The sequence below is a fragment of the Oncorhynchus masou genome, chromosome 12 (assembly GCF_036934945.1).
Source record: "Oncorhynchus masou masou isolate Uvic2021 chromosome 12, UVic_Omas_1.1, whole genome shotgun sequence".
NCBI lineage: Eukaryota > Metazoa > Chordata > Actinopteri > Salmoniformes > Salmonidae > Oncorhynchus > Oncorhynchus masou.
This window is the reverse complement of record NC_088223.1, coordinates 74837686-74859323: the sequence shown is the minus strand read 5'-3', so window position 1 is coordinate 74859323 and position 21638 is coordinate 74837686. Positions and strand designations below refer to the sequence as shown.

At 42.7% G+C, this 21638-nt stretch overlaps 1 protein-coding gene across 2 annotated transcripts in view; it reads left to right on the top strand.

Moving 5' to 3' along the window:
* The window catches only part of LOC135550810 (endothelial cell-selective adhesion molecule-like), a 60127-nt gene extending 39108 nt beyond the window's left edge, over positions 1–21019 (top strand). Inside the window, exons 2-8 of one of the 2 annotated variants that reach the window (XR_010457153.1) lie at positions 3152–3297; positions 4612–4813; positions 7807–7962; positions 14054–14176; positions 16073–16202; positions 16392–17063; positions 18010–21019. Coding sequence is in view for 1 of the 2 variants with exons in the window: in XM_064981937.1 (XP_064838009.1) it covers positions 3152–3297; positions 4612–4813; positions 7807–7962; positions 14054–14176; positions 16073–16202; positions 16392–16890 (1256 nt within the window). In the remaining variant the exon portion in view is untranslated. Of the gene's footprint in view, positions 1–3151; positions 3298–4611; positions 4814–7806; positions 7963–14053; positions 14177–16072; positions 16203–16391 lie in introns of both variants that reach the window. The other variant, XM_064981937.1, reaches the window with a different exon arrangement.
* Positions 21020–21638: the final 619 nt, after the last annotated feature.

The following is a 21638-nucleotide window of genomic DNA, read 5'->3' as shown; positions in this document are numbered from 1 at the left end:
CTGTTTTGTGTTGTTGGTGTTATTTTAAAATGTATTTATTATTATTGTCTTTACCATAGCTATACTGAACAACATTTTTTAACACATGATTCATGAGCTGAAATAAAAGATCCCAGAAATGTACCATACACACATTGATTTGTTTACATCAATTTATAAAGCCCTTATAAAATGCTATACAGAAACCCAGCCTAAAACCCCAAACCGCAAGCAATGCAGATGTAGCAGCATGGTGGCTAGGAAAAACTCCCTAGAAAGGCAGTAACCTAGAAAGAAACCTAAAGAGGAACCAGGCTCTGAGGGGTGGCCAGTCCTCTTCTGGCTGTGCTGGGTTGAGATTATAACAGTACATGGCCAAGATGTTCAAACGTTCATAGATGACCAGCAATTAGTAAGCATTTCTCTTTTGCCAAGATAATCCATCCACCTGACAGATGTGGCATGTCAATAAGCTGATTAAACAGCATGATCATTACACAGGCGCACCATGTTCTGGAGACAATAAAAGGCCACACTAAAATCTGCAGTTTTGACACACACCATGCCACAGATGTTTAAAGTTGAGAGGGAGCTTGCAATTGGCATGCTGACTACATGAATGTCCACCAGAGCTATTGCCAGAGAATTTAATGTTCATTTTCGCTACCATAAACCGCCGTCCAACATCGTTATAGAGAATTTGTCCGTATGTCCTGCAGACCAAGTGTGGGCGAGAGGTTTGCTGACGTCAACGTTCTGAACAGTGGCCCGTGGTGGCGGGGTTAAGGTGTGGGCAGGCATGAGCTACAGACAATGAACACAATTGCATTTTATTGATGGCAATTTGAAGGCACAGAGATACCGTGACGGGATCCTGAGTCCCATTGTCTTGACATTCATCTGCCGCCATCACCTCATGTTTCAGCATGATAATGTACGACCCCATGTCGCAAGGAATTGTACACATATCATGGAAGCTGAAAATGTCCTAGTTCTTCCTTGGCCTGCATATTCACCAGACATGTCACCCATTGACCATGTTTGGGATGCTCTGGATCGATGTGTACGACAGCGTGTTCCAGTTCCCGCCAATATCAGTAACTTCGCACAGCCTCTGAAGAGGAGTGGGACAACATTCCACAGGCCACAGTCAACAGCCTGATCAACTCTGTGAAGGAGATGTTGTGCTGCATGAAATGGTGGTCACACCAGAAACGGACTGGTTTTCTGATCCACGCCTCTACCTTTTTTCTAAAAAGGTATTTGTGACCAACAGATGCATGTCTGTATTCCTAGTCATGTGAAATCCATAGATTAGGGCATAATTTAATTTATTGTACTTGACTGATTTCATTATGAACTGTAAAATCATTAAATTGTTGCATCTTGTGTTTTTATAGTTTTGTTCACATACATCCAATGGTTTCTGTGTTTTTTTTATAAGAGAACAAAGTTCACACCAAATGCTAGAAAATGGGGGGTGCGGTCTGTGTGTGTGTGTGTGTGGGTAGGGGATACGGCAGTGTGTGTGTGTGTGTGTGGGGAGATGCGGCGGCGGTGGTGTGTGTGTGTGTGGGGAGGATGCGGTTCTGTGTGTGTGTGTGTGGGGGGGGGGGTGTTGGTGTGTTGGGGGATGCGGTTCTGTGTGTGCGCGTGTGTGGGGGGGCGGTGTGTGTGTGTTTGTGGGGGGATGCGGTTCTGTGTGTGTGTGGGATGCGGTTCTGTGTGGGGGGTGCAGTGGTGTGTGTGTGTGTGTGTGTGTGTGTGTTTGGGGTGGGATATGCGTATCTGTGTGTGTGTGGGGGGATGCGGTTCTGTGTGTGGGGGGATGCAGTGTTGTGTGTGTGTGTGTTTGGGGGAGATGCGTTTCTGTGTGTGTGTGGGGGGGATGTGGTGGTGTGTGTGGGGGGGGGGTGGATGCGATGGTGGGAAAGCGGTGGTGTGTGTGGGAGGGGGGATTCAGCTGTGTGTGTGTGGGGATGCAGCTGTGTGTGTGGGTGGGGATGCGGCTGTTTGTGGGGGGATGCGGGGGGATCTGGTTGTGTATGTGTGTGTGTGGGGGGGGGGTTGGTGTGTGTGTGGGGAGGATGCGGCTCTGTGTGTGGGGGGAGGGGGCGGTGTGTGTGTTTGGGGGGTGGTGTGTGGGGGATGCGGGGGGATCCTGGGGTGTGGTGGGGTTTTGTGTGTGTTGGGGAATATGGTAGTGTGTGCAGGGGGATTCGGTTCTGTGTGTGCGGGGGGATGCGGTTCTGTGTGTGTGGGGGGGGTTGGTGTGTTGGGGGATGCGTTTGTGCGTTTGTGGGGGGGGGCGGTGTTTGTGTGGGGGGCTGTGTGTGTGGGGGTGCGGCTGTGTGTAGGGATGCGGCTGTGTGTGTGGGGGGTTGGTGTGTTGGGGGCTGCGGTTCTGTGTGTGCGTTTGTGGGGGGGGGGTGTGTGTGTGTGGGGGGGGCTGTGTGTGTGGGGGGGGGGCTGTGTGTGTGGGGGGGGTGCGGCTGTGTGTGGGGATGCGGCTGTGTGTGTGGGGGGGTTGGTGTGTGTGGGGGGTGCGGTTCTGTGTGTGCGTTTGTGGGGGGAGCGGTAGCCCTGGAAGAGAGCGTCAACTAAGTTTTTTTTTGTCTTTGTAAATTGTGTCCCTACTCAGCATTGTCATTTTTTTTTTTAAATAGCTGTTCTTTTTACAGTGTGAGGTATCTTGTGAAGTAGATTTCTTGAAGGGTGACATTTTGCGCTGACAATCAAATTAAATGTGGCTTGTCAACATTTTGACTTGGCAAGTGTCAGTCTTTTTGTTTTGATATGAAAGTGGACTGTAAATGTGATTGATTGCCTCTGTGTCCACCTATAATAGGTCTGAGAGAAGACATTTTTACATAACATGTTTTAAGTGTTTGTCAACAAGCCACAACCGCTACAGCTTTTCCTTATCAAAACTTGTATCTTGAGAAACTACAAAAATACATGCTTGCAGTGTGTGAAACAACAAAAACTTAGCAGGTTATCATTTCTAACACAGCTTGGGAAAAGCATGTCTTATAGTTTTTTTCCATTCTGCCAGAAACAATTGCAAAATGCAGGGGCTTTATTCAACCTATTAAGCCAGATAGTCACAACCACACTCGGACAGGTTTCTTAAGTAAGTACTGTTTTTCCCCTCCCCCTCTCCGTCCTTCAGGTGTGCTGGCCCAGATCCAGATGCCCCAGAGTATCATGAAGGTGATCGAAGGTCAGAAGGTGGTGCTGCAGGCCTGGTACAGCACCAGCTACAGCATCGGCAAGAACACCGTCCTCTGGAACTTTGTAGCCAATAACTCTCAACTGGTGAGTGTTTGGGCTCTGTTATGTTCTGTGTTTGGTGCCTTTAGCATCTGTGCTGATTGTCTGACAATTTAGGGCCATTCTTACTTGAGATGTGTACAGTAACTTGAACTTTCGCTCCAAACATTAAGGCAATGGCATATTTGTGCGTCTCAAATTGGGATGTGTGACGATCCCTTTGATCATGCAGTGGTCATGATTAGTCTGTAACATCCTAAGGCTACAATATAATGTCCCAGAGGCCAATAAGGTACCTGCATTAGCTCTGCATACCAGTTAAATACTTTTTATTTAACCTTTATTGAAGTAGGCAAGTCCGATAAGAACTAATTCTTATTTACAATGACGGCCTACTCCGGCCAAACCCCGATGACGCTTGGCCAATTGTGCGCCACCCTATGGGACTCCCAATTCACTGTAAAGTCTACCCTTGTTGTATTCGGCGCATGTGACAAATTTAAGTTTTATTTGAACTGCAACTGAAAATCTATCTTGCTTGGCCATCTGTGGGGGAATAGTATCATGAAGGATGTTGACTGCTGTTAATCTGGCAAAACTGTGGTAGTGTGGTAGGGGGTGGGGGGGGGGGTGGATGCAGCTTTAGGGGGTGCAGCTTTTTGGGGGGGGGGGTGGATGGATGCAGCTTTAGGGGGGGGGGGGGGGGTGCAGCTTTAACCCTTTACAAAACAAAAACAAATCAAGCTGGTGAAAGCGGGCAGTTGGCCATAAGGCTCTCATCTGGCTGGGATTTTCAAACTTGCATCCACAGACAGTACTATCTAGAGATGTGCATGGGCTTATATTTGCTAATCACAGATTTGTTTTACAGTAGTATATAGATGGACCAAGTCCCAAAGGGGAAAAACAAAGACAAAAAAAATCCAGTTTGAGTCTAGTAGTTACCATTCCACTACAGTAGCACTCACCAACAGTAGATTGGGAGGTTGCAGTTGTTGGCTTGAACAGAGCAAGCTGCTTTGGCTAAAGGCCCAGTCATGGAGCGGTAGTCTGATGTAACTACAGAATGTCTGAGTTGTGAGCCTTTATCTCAACTCTGAATCAAACTGTTCGTATTTAGCTCCAAATGATAATTCTGTCTTGCTTGTTTGCATAATGATCTGTATTATATTTTAAAGTACTTTACTTCTATTCATACTCCAATGTACTCAATATTGCCTTGTCATGGCTCTATTAAGAAGATAACATTAGCTAAGAGAACCTCTTAGTAATGGTAGACTACACGGTGTAAAATAAAGAAAAAGGATATTCTAGGGACCTTTTCAACAATCTCTTGTCCCCTCCATCCAACCCACACAGATAATCTCCTACACCCTAGACTCAATTAGTTTAGGGAGCCCGCAGTTTGAGGAGCGAGTGGGCTTCACAGCCACCATGCCCTCTGCCAACCTGTCTCTGTACATCAACAACACGAAGGAGTCAGACTCGGGACGCTACTTCTGCCAGGTCATCATCCCCGGGGCCCAGGGCTTGACGGGGGAACTTATCCTCGACGTCATTGGTAAGGACGAGGAGACCCCTTATGTAGTTCTTGTAGTCATGCAGTACACCTTCTGTGTATTCTTATGAGCTGTACATGTAGAATGAGGCATGCATGTACGTAATCAGTGCCATGAAAGTATTCATACCCCTTGACCTATTCAAAATGTTACAGCCTGAATTCAAAATGAATTAAATTGACTGACTGCTTTCGCTCACCCATCTACACACAATACCCCATAATGGCAAAGTGAAAACATATTTTTAGGAAAGTTTGCTAATTTATTGAAAGTGAAATACAGCAATTGAATTTCCATAAGTATTCACATACCTTTGCTATGACACTCAATATTGAGCTCGGCTGCATCCTATTTCCTTTGATCATCCTTGACGTCACTAGAACTTGATTGGAGTACATCTGTGGCCAATTCAGTTGTTTGGACATGATTTAGAAAATGCATACCTTTCTACAGTATATAAGGTCCCACAGTTGACAGTGTATGTCAGAGCAGAAACTGTACCATGAAGTCCAAGGAACTGTCCACAGATCTCCAAGATCGGTACTGTATGCCTCATCACAATTCTGTCAAAGTTTGGACACCAACTCATTCAATGGTTTTTCATAATTTTTACATTGTAGAATAGTGTGAAGACATCAAACTATGAAATAACACACATGGAATCATGTAGTAAGCAAAAAAGTGTTAAACAAATCAAAATATTTTATATTTGAGTTTCTTCAAAGTAGCCTTGATGACCGCTTTGCACTTTTGGCATGATCTCAACCTGCTTCACCTGGAATGCTTTCCAACAGTTTTGAAGGAGTTTCCACAAATGCTGAGCACTTGTCGGCTGCTTTTCCTTTATTCCGTGGTCCAACTCAACCTGATTGAGATGGTTTGGGATGAGGTTTGGTGATTGTGGAGGCCAGGTCATCTGATGCAGCGCATCAATCTACTTGGTCAAATAATCCTTACACAGCCTGGAGGGGCGTTTCAGGTCATTGTCCTGTTGAAAAACAAATGATAGTTCTGCTAAGCGCTAACCAGGTAGGATGCTGTATCGCTGCAGAATGCTGTGGTAGACATGCTGGTTAAGTGTGCCTTGAATTCTAAATAAAATCAGACTGTGTCACCAGCAAAGCACCATCACACCTCCTCCATGCGTCATGATGGGAACCACACATGTGGAGATCATCCATTCACCTACTCTGCGTCTCACAAAGACACGGCGGTTGGAACCAGAAATGTGGACTCATCAGACCAGAGGACAGATTTCCACCAGTCTAATGTTCATTGCTTGTGTTTCTTGGCACAAGTACGTGTCCTTTTAGTTGTGGTTTCTTTGCAGCAATTCATCTATGAAGGCCTGATTTTATGCAGTCTCTGAATTGTTGATGTCTTTTACTTGAACTCTGGTGCAATCTGAGGTGCAGTTAATTGCTGATTTCTGAGACTGGTAACTCTAATGAACTTATTCTCTGCAGCAGAGGTAACTCTGGGTCTTACTGTCCTGTGGTGGTCCTCATGAGAGCCAGTTGCATCATAGTACTTGACGGTTTTTGACACTGTACTTGAAACTTTTAAAGTTCTTGAATTTTTCCGGATTGACTGACATGTCTTAAAGTAATGATGGACAGTCATTTCTTTTTGCTTGTTTAAGCTGTTCTTGCTATAATATGGACTTGCTCTTTTACCAAATATGGCTATCTTCTGTATACCCCCTGACTGGTACTGTATATCTGGGGAAGAATATGAAACAATTTCTTGAGTGTTGAAAGTTTCCAAGGGCACAGTGGTCTCCTTAATTGGGGGGGGGGGGGGTGTTATCTGCAGCACTTCACCAATCTGGGCTTTAGGGGAGAGTGGCCAAACGCAGCACGCCTGGAGTTTGCAAAAAAAGATAGGTGAAAGACATTGAGCGTAAGGCAAAAGATTGTCTGAAGAGACAAAAATGTAAATATTTGGCCTGAATGCAAAGGGCTATGTCTTGAGAACTAGGCACAGCTCATCACCTGTCAAAGACAATCCCTTCCGTGAAGCATGGAAAGGCTTTTCATCAGAGGCAGGAATTGGGAGACTGGATAGAGGGAACAATGAATGGAGACAAATATAGGCAAATCCTTGATGAAAACCTGCTTCAGAGTGCAAACTACCTTAGACTGGGGTGAATATTTACATTCCAACAGGACAATGACCCCAAGCATGGAGCCAAAGCAATGCTGGAATGGCTTCAGAACAAGAATTTGAAAGTCCTTGAGTGACCCAGACAATGCCCAGTCTTGAATCCCATTGAAAATCTGTGGAAGACTTGAAGTTTGCTGTTCACCGCCACACCCCATCTAATCCTTAATTTACCTCATTTGCACTCTGTTGTTGTATGTGTCGAATTGCTATGCTTTATCTTGGCCAGGTCGCAGTTGCAAATGAGAACTTGTTCTCAACTAGCCTACCTGGTTAAATAAAGGTGAAATAAATAAATAAAATAAAAAATAATTTACAGATTTTCTCAAGCTCTGTTAAGGAAGAATGGGAGAAAATTGCAAAATACAGAAGTGCAAAGCTGATACAGACATAGCCAAGATGATTCAAAGTTGTAATCGGCGCCAAAGGTGCTTCTACAAAGTATTTACTTGGGTGTGAATACTTATCTAAAATGAGATTTCTCTCTTTAATTTTCAATACATTTGCTAAATTGCATCAATTTTGAATTCTGGCTATAACCTAACAAAATGTGGAATAAGTCGAGGGGTATGAATACTTTCTGAAAGCTCTGTATATGATCAAATGCTGATAAGACACACACACATTTACAGATGTGCTCTACTTGCACATATACCCGCATACAGTACATGCGCACCCGCATACCTGTACATACGTTCCTGTATGTATCTTCACACAATAGTTTCACTGTTTGCCACTACCCTAAATCCTTAGCATTCTTTTATCTATCATTATTCAAATACTGTAACTGAGCATCTCATCACAAATGTTCAACCTCTCTCCTATATCTCAGTCCCTCCTGCTGTACCAGAGTGCACTCTGTCGGGGAAGCCAGTTCTGAAAGGCAACGTCACGCTGAGCTGCAAGTCCAAGTCAGGCAAGCCCATTCCCATGTACAAGTGGCAGAAGACCAGCCCCACATCTGAAGTCTTCTTCTCTCCCATGCTCAGTGAGTAACTAACTGCAGTCTGACATCTGAAACATGGAGTTCTAACTTTATTAACCAACATCATAAGCAAAACCTTTTGTTTACCCAGAAATTGTGTATTTATTATAAATGTACTGTATTTCAGGGAGAACTTGCTCTCTTTCTGCAGTTTGATAAGACTTTGAGAGTACTGTAATAGTATATCGTTCAGCCAAGTTGTTGTGCGCACGTAATGTGAGTTGCTCTGGATAAGAAATGTATACAGTATATACCACAGTATATACCATAAGCAAATGTAATGATAAAGCAGAGGGTATAATTTTGCCAATGAAAAAGGGATTTTGAAAAAGTTACATTTGAATTGCGGTAATAAGGTCTCACTTTACGTTGTGTCCTAAAGTTACAGGTACTATGTATTGTACACAACCAACTGGGTATAATGGTAATGAGTGTGTTGTATCAATCTGTACTTTGTAATACACTAGACAAACGTGTATGTGGCTGCCATATACAAACTGGAAACCATACTTCCGGCACCGACAGAGATGGCCGCCTCGCTTCGCGTTCCTAGGAAACTATGCAATTTTTTGTTTTTTTTTATGTGTTATTTCTTACATTAGTACCTCAGGTCATCAGGTCATCTTAGGTTTCATTACATACAGCCGAGAAGAACTACTGTATATATGTATTATATATATATATATGTATATAAGATCAGCGTCAACTCACCATCAGTACGACCAAGAATATGTTTTTCGCGACGCGGATCCTGTGTTCTGCCTTACAAACAGGACAACGGAATGGATCGCATGCAGCGACCCCAAAAAACGACTCCGAAAAAGAGGGAAACGTAGCGGTCTTCTGGTTAGACTACGGAGACGGGCACATCGTGCCCCACTTCCTAGCATTCTTCTTGCCAATGTCCAGTCTCTTGACAACAAGGTTGATGAAATCCGAGCAAGGGTAGCATTCCAGAGGGACATCAGAGACTGTAACGTTCTGTGCTTCACGGAAACATGGCTCACTGGAGAGACGCTATCCGATGCGGTGCAGCCAACGGGTTTCTCCACGCATCGCGCCGACAGAAACAAACACCTTTCTGGTAAGAAGAGGGGTGGGGGTGTATGCCTTATGGCTAACGAGGCATGGTGCGATGAAAGAAACATACAGGAACTCAAATCCTTCTGTTCACCTGATTTAGAATTCCTCACAATCAAATATAGACCGCATTACCTACCAAGAGAATTCTCCTCGATTATAATCACAGCCGTATATATCCCCCCCCCCAAGCAGACACATCGATGGCTCTGAACGAACTTTATTTAACTCTTTGCAAACTGGAAACCAGTTCATTCATCGTTGTTGGGGATTTTAACAAGGCTAATCTGAAAACAAGACTCCCTAAATTTTAGCAGCATATCGATTGCGCAACCAGGGGCGGAAAAACCTTGGATCACTGTTACTCTAACTTCCGCGACGCATATAAGGCCCTGCCCCGCCCCCCTTTCGGAAAAGCTGACCACAACTCCATTTTGCTGATACCTGCCTACAGACAAAAGCTAAAAAAAGAAGCTCCCACGCTGAGGTCTGTCCAACGCTGGTCCGAACAAGCTGACTCCACACTCCAAGACTGCTTCCATCACGTGGACTGGGACATGTTTTGTATTGCGTCTAATAACAACATTGACGAATACGCTGATTCGGTGTGCGAGTTCATTAGAACGTGTGTTGAAGATGTCGATCCCATAGCAACGATTAAAACATTCCCTAACCAGAAACCTTGGATTGATGGCAGCATTCGTGTGAAACTGAAAGCACGAACCACAGACAAACTGAATTGGTCCACTCACACAGACAGCATTGTGAAGAAGGCGCAGCAGCGCCTCTTCAACCTCAGGAGGCTGAAGAAATTCGGCTTGTCACCAAAAGCACTCACAAACTTCTACAGAGGCACAATCGAGAGCATCCTGGCGGGCTGTATCACCGCCTGGTACGGCAACTGCTCCGCCCTCAACCGTAAGGCTCTCCAGAGGGTAGTGAGGTCTGCACAACGCATCATCGGGGGCAAACTACCTGCCCTCCAGGACACCTACACCACCCGATGTTACAGGAAGGCCATAAAGATCATCAAGGACATCTACCACCCGAGCCACTGCCTGTTCACCCCGCTATCATCCAGAAGGCGAGGTCAGTACAGGTGCATCAAAGCTGGGACCGAGAGACTGAAAAACAGCTTCTATCTCAAGGCCATCAGACTGTTAAACAGCCACCACTAACATTGAGTGGCTGCTGCCTACACACTGACACTGACTCAACTCCAGCCACTTTAATAATGGGAATTGATGGGAAATGTTGTAAATATATCACTAGCCACTTTAAACAATGCTACCTTATATAATGTTACTTACCCTACATTATTCATCTCATATGCATACCTATATACTGTACTCTATATCATCGACTGCATCCTTATGTAATACATGTATCACTAGCCACTTTAACTATGCCACTTTGTTTACATACTCATCTCACATGTATATACTGTACTCGATACCATCTACTGTATCTTGCCTATGCTGCTCTGTACTATCACTCACTCATATATCCTTATGTACATATTCTTTATCCCCTTACACTGTGTATAAGACAGTAGATTAGGAATTGTTAGTTAGATTACTTGTTGGTTATTACTGCATTGTCGGAACTAGAAGCACAAGCATTTCGCTACACTCGCATTAACATCTGCTAACCATGTGTATGTGACAAAATAAAATTTGATTTGATTTGATTTTTGAAGTCGGAAGTTTATATACACTTAGGTTGGAGTCATTAAAACTTGTTTTTCAACCACTCCACAAATGTCTTGTTAACAAACTATAGTTTTGGCAAGTTGCTTAGGACATCTACTTTGTTCATGACATAAGTAATTTTTCCAACAATTTTTACAGACAGATTATTTCACTTATACCTCACTGTATCACAATTCCAGTGGGTCAGAAGTTTACATACACTAAGTTGACTGGGCCTTTAAACAGCTTGGAAAATTCCAGAAAAATATGTCTTCGCTTTAGAAGCTTCTGATAGGCTAATTGACATAATTTGAGGCAATTGGAGATGTATTGCAGGGACTACCTTAAAACTCAGTGCCTCTTTGTTTGACTTCATGAGAAAATCTAAAGAAATCAGCCCTCAGAATTTGTTTTAGACATCCACAAGTCTGGTTCATCCTTGGGAGCAATTTCCAAACGCCTGAAACAATAGTACCCAAGTATAAACACCATGGGACCACGCAGCCGTCATACCGCTCAGAAAGGAGACGCGTTCCGTCTCCTAGAGATGAATGTACTTTGGTGAGAAAAGTGTAAATCAATCTCAGAACAACAGCAAATGACCTTGTGAAGATGCTGGAGGAAATGGCTACAAAAGTATCTATATCCACAGTAAAACAAGTCCTATATCGACATAACCTGAAAGGCCGCTCAGCAAGGAAGAAGCCACTGCTCTAAAACCTCCATAAAAAGCCAGACTACGGTTTGCAACTTCACATGGGGACAAAGATCGTATTTTGGGGGGAAATGTCCTCTGGTCTGATGAAACAAAAATAAAACTGTTTGGCCATAATGTCAATTGTTATGTTTGGAGGAAAAAGGGGAAGGCTTGCAAGCCGAAGAACACCATCCCAACCGTGAAGCACGGGGGTGGCAGCATTCTGTTGTGGGGGTGCTTTGCTGCAGGAGGGACTGTGCACTTCACAAAATAGATGGCATCATGAGGAGGAAAATTATGTGGATATATTGAAGCAACATCAAGACATCTGTCAGGAACTTAAAGCTTGGTCGTAAATGGGTCTTCCAAATGGACAATGACCCCAAGCATACTTCCAAAGTTGTGAAAAAATGGCTTCGGGACAACAAAGTCAAGGTATTGGAGTGGCCATCACAAAGCCCTGACCTCAGTGCTGTAGACAATTTGTGGGCAGAACTGAAAAAGCGTGTGCGAGCAAGGAGGCCTACAAACCTGACTCAGTTACACCAGCTCTGTCAGGAGGAATGGACCAACACCAGCTCTGTCAGGAGGAATGGACCAAAATTCACCCAACTTATTGTGGGAAGGTTGCGGAAGGTTACCCAAAATGTTTGACCCAAGTTAAACAATTTAAAGGCAATGCTACCAAATACTAATTGAGTGTATATAAACTTCTGACCCACTGGGAATGTGATGAAAGCAATAAAAGCTGAAATAAATCCTTCTCTCTACTATTCTGACATTTCACATTCTTAAAACAGGCAATCCAAAAGGATTGTGCATAAACAAATCATAGTTTCAGTAGGCATAGCTGTGTCATTGTTCTGTTTTTGTTTTGACTTGGAGATTTAGGGGCTAATCTGTTTAGGATGAGACTGCTCAAATCCACTTTTTTTCCCAAACCCATAGTCAGTGTTCCCATACTTAGATAATGTATTTCTTGTCATTTATGGGGTGCAAGAATTGGATACGTATCCCACATTGTTTGGTACATTTGAATTTTCTGGTTAGTGGTGATTTTAATGATGAGGAAAAAGCGCATATAATCAATGCACAGTTTCCATATAAGGACAGCCGCAGAAGTGGCAGGACTGACGATGCTGTCCTAATATGGACACTGTATGGTTGTCAGTGGAGGCTCCTCAGAGGAGTAAGGGGAGGACCATCCTCAGTGAATTTCATAAAAATAGTGAAACATTAAGTTACCCTTTTTAGATAACACTATACTACATATATTCACGTCACCAAATAATTTATTAAAACACACTGTTTTGCAATGAAGGTCTATAGTAGCATCAACATCACTCTGTAGGGTAGCACCATGGTGTAGCCAGAGGACAGCTCCTTTCTGTCCTCTGGGTACATTGACTTCAATACAAAACCTAGGAGGCTCATGATTCTCACCCCCTTCCATAGACTTACACATGAATTATGACAACTTCCAGAGGACATCCTTCAACCTATCAGAGCTCCTGCAGCATGAACTGACATGTTGTCCACCCAATTTTAAAGATCAGAGAATTAATGTAGTGCTGAAAGCATAAGCTACAGCTAGCTAGCATTGAAGTGCATAAAATGTGAGTAGTTGACTCAGAGAGAAGACAATAATGTAACAGTTTTGACCAAATTGAATTTATTAAAAAATGAAGGAAGCGAGAGATTTGTTTTTACACTTTCACTTAGCTAGTGAATTCAGCGAGCTAATTTCGCGTATTAATATTCCTGGCTCCCACAGTGAGGGATGCTATGTTAGCTAGCTGGCTATGGCTATCCAACACTGGAACTCTTCCAAGTAAACGTAAGCTTTTGGTTTTATTAATTTATTGCCACGAGACCCACCTGTGTAACTGCTTACTGCTGACTGTACACTGTACTGCATGATTGCATGTGGTTTACTAGAGCATTCATTTTAGTAGCTATGTTGACTGACGTTAATATGGTGACAACGACATAGGCTGTTTATAGTGGTTATAATATGAAGATTTGGCTTGGAAATGTTTTTTTTCCCGGCTGGTCACAGAAAGCTGTGTTGTGCACTGAAGTCCATAAGCGAATTGAAAAGGTAAGAGAAGTAATAAAACGACCAAAGGGAATTATGCTGTTATGTGGCTGCTATGAAAGTGAACTGTGTTTGCGTGTGATCAGAGGTGTATTCATTCTGCCGATTCTGTTTTTTTGTTGTTTTTTTTACCTACCGAAACGGGGATTAACATACCTGAATTTGTCCAATAGAAAATCTAGTTTGCACACACTAGATCAGCTAGATACAGGGAAAAGTGCAAAGTGGTGTTGAATGAGTCAATGGTCTGTCACCTTGATTGCTCAAATGTACCTCGACCTGTGCACCTTCCTATGTTGTAAACTTTTTAATTCATAGGCTAGGTTGTAGCAACTTCATGATAGGTATAGGGAAAATGAGTGTCATGTAGAAGCCTAAACCTATCGATGTTACTTTGAGCTGGGTGAATGGAATATGAATGACAGTCATTCAATATGCTGTAATAGAAATAAGGCCATGCTTATACAAATAATCATCCTCCCTGAATGGCACGACCACCACTTATGGGGTTATGTGTGTGTGTTACAGATGAGAAGACAGGCACCCTGAAGCTGAGCAACCTGAGCAGCAACATGTCGGGGAAGTATGTGTGTTTGGCCAGCAACACGGCCGGCACAAAGAGATGCTACATCAACCTGGAGGTCATCACCTGTACGTACATTTATAGTGCAACACTGGACACACACGACTCACTATACACTATGTGGGCCAGTCAGAATGTAGAGAAATGTGCTTCCTAAAACAGTTGGCACCTGGTACGTGAAACGGCTTTGAAAACCAGAGCATGCAGATATCCAGAGCAAGTCATTAAGAATGCATTTTAATTGTGACTGATTCACTGCCCTCACTTTAATGAGTTTTCCATCATTTAATGTGCACTTAAAAAAACATGATAGTCACACAAAGTGCAAACCAGATGGGATGGCGTATCGCTGCAGAACACTGTGGTAGCCATGCTGGGTAAGTGTGCCTTGAATTCTAAATAAATCAGTGTCACCAGCAAAGCATCATCACACCACCACCATGCTTCACAGTGGGAACCACACATGCGGAGATCCGGTCACCTACTCTGCATCTCACAAAGACACGGCGGTTGGAAAGAATCTCAAATTTGGACTCATCAGACCAAAGGACAGATTTTCACTGGTCTAATGTCCAATGCTTGTATTTTGTGGCCAAAGCAAGTCTCTTCTTCTTATTGGTGTCCTTTTAGTAGTGGTTTCTTTGCAGCAATTTGACCATGAAGGTCTGATTCACGCAGTCTCTTTTGAACAGTAGATGATGTGTCTGTTACTTGAACTCTGTGAAGCATTTATTTGGGCTGCAATTTCTGAGGCTGGCAGCTCTCTAATGAACTTATCCTCTGCAGCAGAAGGAATTCTGGGTCTTCCTTTCCTGTAGCGGTCCTGAGAGCCACTTTCATCATAGTGCTTGATGTTTTTTGACACTGCACTTGAAACTTTTAAAGATGTTGAAATTTTACGGATTGACTGACCTTCATGTCTTAAAGTACTGATGGTCTGTCTTTTCTCTTTGCTTATTTGAGCTGTTCTTGCCATAATATGGACTTGCTATTTTACCAAATATGGCTATTTTACCAAATAGGGCTATTTTACCAAATAGGGATATCTTCTGTATACCACCCCTACCTTGTCACAACTGATTGGCTCAAACGCATTAAGAAGGAAAGAAATTCCACTAATTAACTTTTAACAAGGCACACCTGTTAATTGAAATGCTTTCCTGGTGACTACCTCATGAAGCTGATTGAGAGAATGACAAGTGTGTGCAAAGCTGTCAAGCCAGGGTGGTGTACTTGGCAGAATCTAAAATATGAAATAAATTTTGATTTAAGACTTTGGTTACTACATGATTCCATATGTGTTATTACATAGTTTTGAGGAAAATAGAAAATAGTAAATAGTACAAATAAACCCTTGAATGAGTACGTTTGTCAACTTTTGACTGGTACTATATCCACACACACGCACACGCGCACACACACACACGGTGTGTCTATGTGTCAATTCCTACACGTGGTAGCTATCTCTTTCTGTTATCTATTACCACCTAACATGTCTTTCCTTAGTTTGCTGGGAGACTACAGTATAAAATAGGACAAAAAATGCAATTAAGCTTCTTTAAAGGAAACCTCAATTTGGTGGAAAAGGGACATTGGTTGGTGCTACTCTGTTAAATAAATTGACATTTAATTTAGAGGATTAATTGTCTTTTCTGTCTGTACGTTCTTATCTTTACATTGCCACAAAGACAGACCTCTGCCTAGTCATTGAAAAAGACTGAACGGTCACAGGCTGCTGTACATGTACTGTTGGGTTAAGAGAGCTGGGTATTGAGTGAATGTAAGAACAAAACGAATGTACAAATAACATGATGCTGACGTAGTTTTCATATCTTTTGGACCACAAAGGCTAAATTACTACATCATCTAAAGAGTGTGTATTTATTTAATTTCCCCTGGAGAGTGAAACACTATACCACAGATCTGTAGTGCAAGTGTGTTTTTAATGTTGTGTGTTTCCCCAGCGACCAACGCAGGGATGATTGCTGGGGCCACGGTGGGCTCGGTGCTGGGCTTAATCTTCATCATCCTCTTCCTCGTTGGTCTCCTGAGGAGAAGGAGAGACTCTGAGGAGGACCTGGCCAATGACATCAAGTTAGATTCACCTTCACTTGTGTGTGTGTGTGTGTGTGTGTGTGTGTGTGGTGATCGATGTGCACATATTAGTATACTATACAAAGAACATACCGTATGTATACTGTTATATACCTGTGACATGGTGTGCGTATGCCAAATGGATGTCAGCCAGTCTCTCACCCCTTCTCTTCCTCCTCTCCACCCCAGGGAGGATGCTCAGGCGCCCAAGCGCGTCTCGTGGGCCAAGAGCGGCCGCTCTGGCTCGAACGTGGTCTCCAAAAATGGCACACTCTCCTCCATCACCACCGCCAACAGGCCCCACCAGAGGGAGCCCTCTTCCCAGCTATATCCCCACCGCCCTCCCTCTGACACCACCTCCATCATCACTGCCACAGGCAGCGTCTCTGGCTACCGCCTCGGGCCGCACGATGGAGCCTCCACACCCACCCATGGCCACGCCCTGCCGGGCTACAGCTACAACACTGATACAACCCTGACCCGCGGACAACTGTCTAATTCTGCAGCACCCAGTGACAACGTTAGTCCCAGAACCCAGCACCCACAGAGCTATACCCAGCCCCAGACAGCACGTCCAGCCCCGCGCCCGCCACCTCTGCCCACTATCGTGACCGCGTCCAACATTTCCCGCATGGGAGGGGTTCCCATCATGGTGCCAGCTCAGAACCAGGCCGGCTCGCTGGTGTAGTGCCAGTCTGTCATGGTGCAGTGTCCCTTTACCCTTCAACTGTACTTACTCACATAGATTTCAAAAGGAAAAGATTCAAATGCCACAAAGATATAGCTAACTCGAGGATTAAAGCTTGAATTGGCCATCGAAGATGGAGCGTTTGACCTGCTCAAAATGCAGTGAGATCATTGGTAAGACCTTAAGAGATGGACTGTGTTGCTACACAGGGCTAATTTATTTAATGAAGTATACAGAAGTACATTTTATTAAAATGTTTTTGGTTCTCCATATGTATACAAAATATGTACAGATCTGGATTTCATACATTTGGGAAGTATTTCGTATTTTTTCTATTGCACATTCAATCAGTGTATTTTTTTACAACATTTTCCAATGCAACTATTTAAGTCATCGATCTTTCTCTGACAAGATTGTATTCACTCTATCACGTCCTATCAAGGCCATTGTATGATGTGACTTTCAAAACGGGGACTTAACAAGATGTCATGGTGCTGGTGCTAGATCCCCTGATTTTACTTATTTGTGCATTCCTGCAGATGGATATGACAATTTAGATTAGGAAGGACCAAATTAGTTTGAAGAACAGCATATTATTCATTTTATTCTATCTATTTTAACTTCTCAAATGAGTGTAAAAAAAATATGGTGGACTACTGCTGAATACCTGCGTAGCATCATGCAGTTAGTTAAGAGAAGAAACTGACTGGGCATACTAGATTGAACATTTGCTACTAGATTTTCTAAATGCAAAGTACACTTTTTGCCTTTTCATGTTCCTTGTTTCAAACTTCACGACAATTCTCTTTAGACACAGCTCTTAAAACGTATGTCTTTTACCACATAGGAATAGCTTTTCATGTTAAGTCAAATACATGCCGACAAGTTAATTGATGGATATAGACCCAAATGTCATCATATCAAATGAGTAAGATGAGGCACTTGTTTGAAATGGAGGAGGAGGTGTGATGGTGTGGGGGTGCTTTGCTGGTGACACCGTCTGTGATTTTATTTAGAATTCAAGGCACACTTAACCAGCATGGCTACCATAACATTCTGCAGCGGTACACCATCCCATCTTGTTTGCGCTTAGTCCCACTATCATTTGTTTTTCAACAGGACAATGACCCAAAACACACCTCCAAGCTGTGTAAGGGCTATTTGACAAAGGAGAGTGATGGAGTGCTGCATCAGATGACCTGGCCTCCACAATCACCCGACCTCCACCTAATTGAGATGGTTTAGATGAGTTAGACCACAGAGTGAAGGAAATGCAGCCAACAAGTGCTCTGCATATGTGGGAACTCCTTCAAGACTGTTGGAAAAGCATTCCTCATGAAGCTGGTTGAGAAAATGCCAAGAGCGTGCAATGTGATCAAGGCAAAGGGTGGCTATTTTGAAGAATCGAAAATACAAGATGTTTAACACATTTTTTTTTGGTTAAAGGATTCCATATGTTATTTCATAGTGTTGATATCTTCACTATTATTCTACAATGTAGAAAATAGTAAAAATAAAGAAAAACCCTTGAATGAGTAGGTGTCCAAACTTTTGACTGATACTGTATATTTCCGGATGTTGTGTATCCCTGGGGTAAGTTAAGCTGCGGGACAGGGTACATTAATCCGCATACAAAGTTGTGTACTTAATGAAATATCACAACAACCTTTTTAAATCCATATCTATCTTTATTACTCAAACTAAATTCAACACAATCACAATAGCGTTGTTTTATTTTAATCTTTTATCACGGACTTAACACCTAACAAACTTTGTACTGTCACCTCATATCCCAATGATAATGCCTTGCTTTGCACCTCGGAAGGAGACACTTAAACTTTCCATTGGATCAACTTACCCCAATGCAAACATTTTGACTAAATTAGCCCACACTGCTTCAAGGATGCACTTTCATGCTAAGTTTAGGATCTCATATTGAAGATTATAGAGACTCCAGCTGATTTATAGAACAATATAAAAATGACATACTATGGTTTCGATACAAGAATTATGACCCCTCTAACACAATAAATTGGACCCAACTTATCATTTGTTCCATGTGGTTTCTTCAGACTCCATGAAATAATGACCTCTTAAATATTTGGTCAAATGGTATATGTTGTGTATGATCAACGTTGGCTCAACTTACCGTACCCCTTTTCCTGAACATTCAACTCTCCCGTATTGTTCAACGATGATTAGGTTCAGCTTTGTAGATATTATTGACTGCTACCAACCTGACCTTGCAATTCGATTTAATAAAGGGATTTGGCTATGTCACTGATCAAACTACCCTCGAGTCAATCTGGTGTTATTTGATGCCATTTACTTTTGCAATACTCCACTGTCCAGTTTTTACTCTCTTGATTGATGTATTCAGACATGTTTGTGTAGCAAGGTAATGTTGTTCCCCTAGGACCTAGGTTATGAACAAGACTTGTTAGCGATCCAAGAAACTAAATATTGCACTTAAGACTACCTTTTTAAATGTGAAAAGTTGGAGGTTTGTGTCACTTTAAATTGGTGGCCTGGTTCGTGTTAATGGCTGGATTGAGATTAATGCATTTTCAATGAAGCATGTAATTTTTGCTTCTAACCCTACCCTCAACATCAACCTCTGTCACTTGAGAGTATATATTGTCAGTAAACTGGAGCAGAGAGAGACACTGTCTTGTGTCTGTTTTTATGAGCACAGAACGTCAGGCTTAGGGAGAAAAAGACACATGCCAAAAAGGATTGAGTGTTTGTGTGTGTGCTGTAACTTTGAGTATGGAGACTTGCTCAGACTCAAAATAAGTGTATTAATCAACGGCAAATTATTTTGTATTAAAGGGAAAATATGAATACTGGCCGTTTTTATTTTGTGATATTGTAATGTATATGCATTGTAACACAGGAATAGAATTGAATAAGAGAAATTAATTATATAAACGTTGAATGTTACAGAATATTTTTTAAATACTAGCTTAGTTTGAACTGATAATGGAACAGACACTGATGGCCAAGATGGTGCATATATGCTCAACCATAGACCACTATGTGCATGAGTTTCTTATACTTATGTATATGGAAAATAATTGTATCAATAGATTGTGTGTAATAAAACATTTGTATAATTGATATATTTTACCTCCTGGAGAAGCATTACAATTGTATGATCCAATAAAAACATCAAACAGGAAGAGTTAACAAAATATTGTATGCAGATCCCAGTTGTGTGAAGGCTTACAAAATTATGGCCGGAATCTTGACATTGATGCACGATTTTATTAATCGAAAGTGAGTCACTATGTCACCACCCTGTGGCCTAAATAACTTTGCAGTTTGTGTTCATTGCAGAGGTTTTGAGTCCAGAACTAATCAGTGTCTGGGGAAACATACCTTCATTGTGTTGCCTTGATTTAGTCAGCAGAGAGGGGAGGGACAAAAAAGCACTTCTGGCACACAGTTTTAGGGTAGCATGTTTATTTGAACTTGTGATTAGCAATGTAGTATTCTCCTACATGGCTCAAAGGAACTCATAAAATGAGCCCATCTCATCATTGACAAACTCCATGATATAACTCCATGTGGCAGAATGGGGTGACACACTCTATTCATTAAATAAAAGTATAAAATGAACAAAACAGTATCATGATGACCTATATCAAATATAAGATCACAGTAAAAATAAATTATCAAAAGTGAAAAGAGCACTGGATATTCAAACATCATTGGCTGAAATAACAAAAACATTCAAATATACAGCACCTGTAATAAGCTACAGTGCTACCATGGCAGAAAAGCTAAATGGCTTTTTTTATTCAAATGAGTTAAGTTTGTCGAATAATGAGAACTGTTCAGTCCAACTTTCCTTCATGTAAGTGAAACCCATCACTCCTCAATAATCTTAAAAAAACATTTTTTAAACTTTACCCCTTTTTCTCCCCAATTTCGTGGTATCCAATTGGTAGTTACAGTCTTGTCTCATCGCTGCAACTCCCGTACGGACTGGGGAGAGGCGGAGGTCGAGAGCCGTGCGTCCTCCAAAACACCACCCTGCTAAGCCGCACTGCTTCTTGACACAATGCCCATTTAACCCGGGAAGCCAGCCGCACCAATGGGTCGGAGGAAACACCGTACACCTGGCGACCATGTCCTGGTCCTGTGTGGCTCAGTCGGTAGAGCATGGCGCTTGCAACGCCAAGCGTCGTGGGTTCGTTTCCCACTGGGGCCACCCATATGCAAAAAGTAGTGGCCCCAGCCGACTTGTAAGTCGCTTTGGACAAAAGCGTCTGCTAAATGGGATATTATTATATATTATGTCCGTGTGTACTGCGCCGGGCCCGCCACAGGAGTCACTAGTGCGTGATAGGACAAGGACATCCCTGCCGGCCAAACCCTCCCCTAACCTGGGTGACGCTGGGCCAATTGTGCGCCGCCCCATGGTTCTCCCGGTTGCAGCCGGCTGCGACAGAGCCTGGACTTGAACCCAGAACTCCTCTATAATCTTTACAATGTGACGTTTGGGTCTACAGACAAAATGGCATCAGAACCAAACCCCTTTGGGCCTGAGGTGTAGTGAAGTAAAACTTAGCCGTGTGAATATCTCATAACATCAAATCCTCTCTGTACAAATTGTTCAACAAAACAAACTCATCCCTGTATAACTGTGTGGTCACTGGACAGTATTTGCTTGTCATGCTCTGAGTAGAGATCAGTTTGTCATTGGGGGTACAGTGGCCCCATACAGTAGTATTCAGGAGACA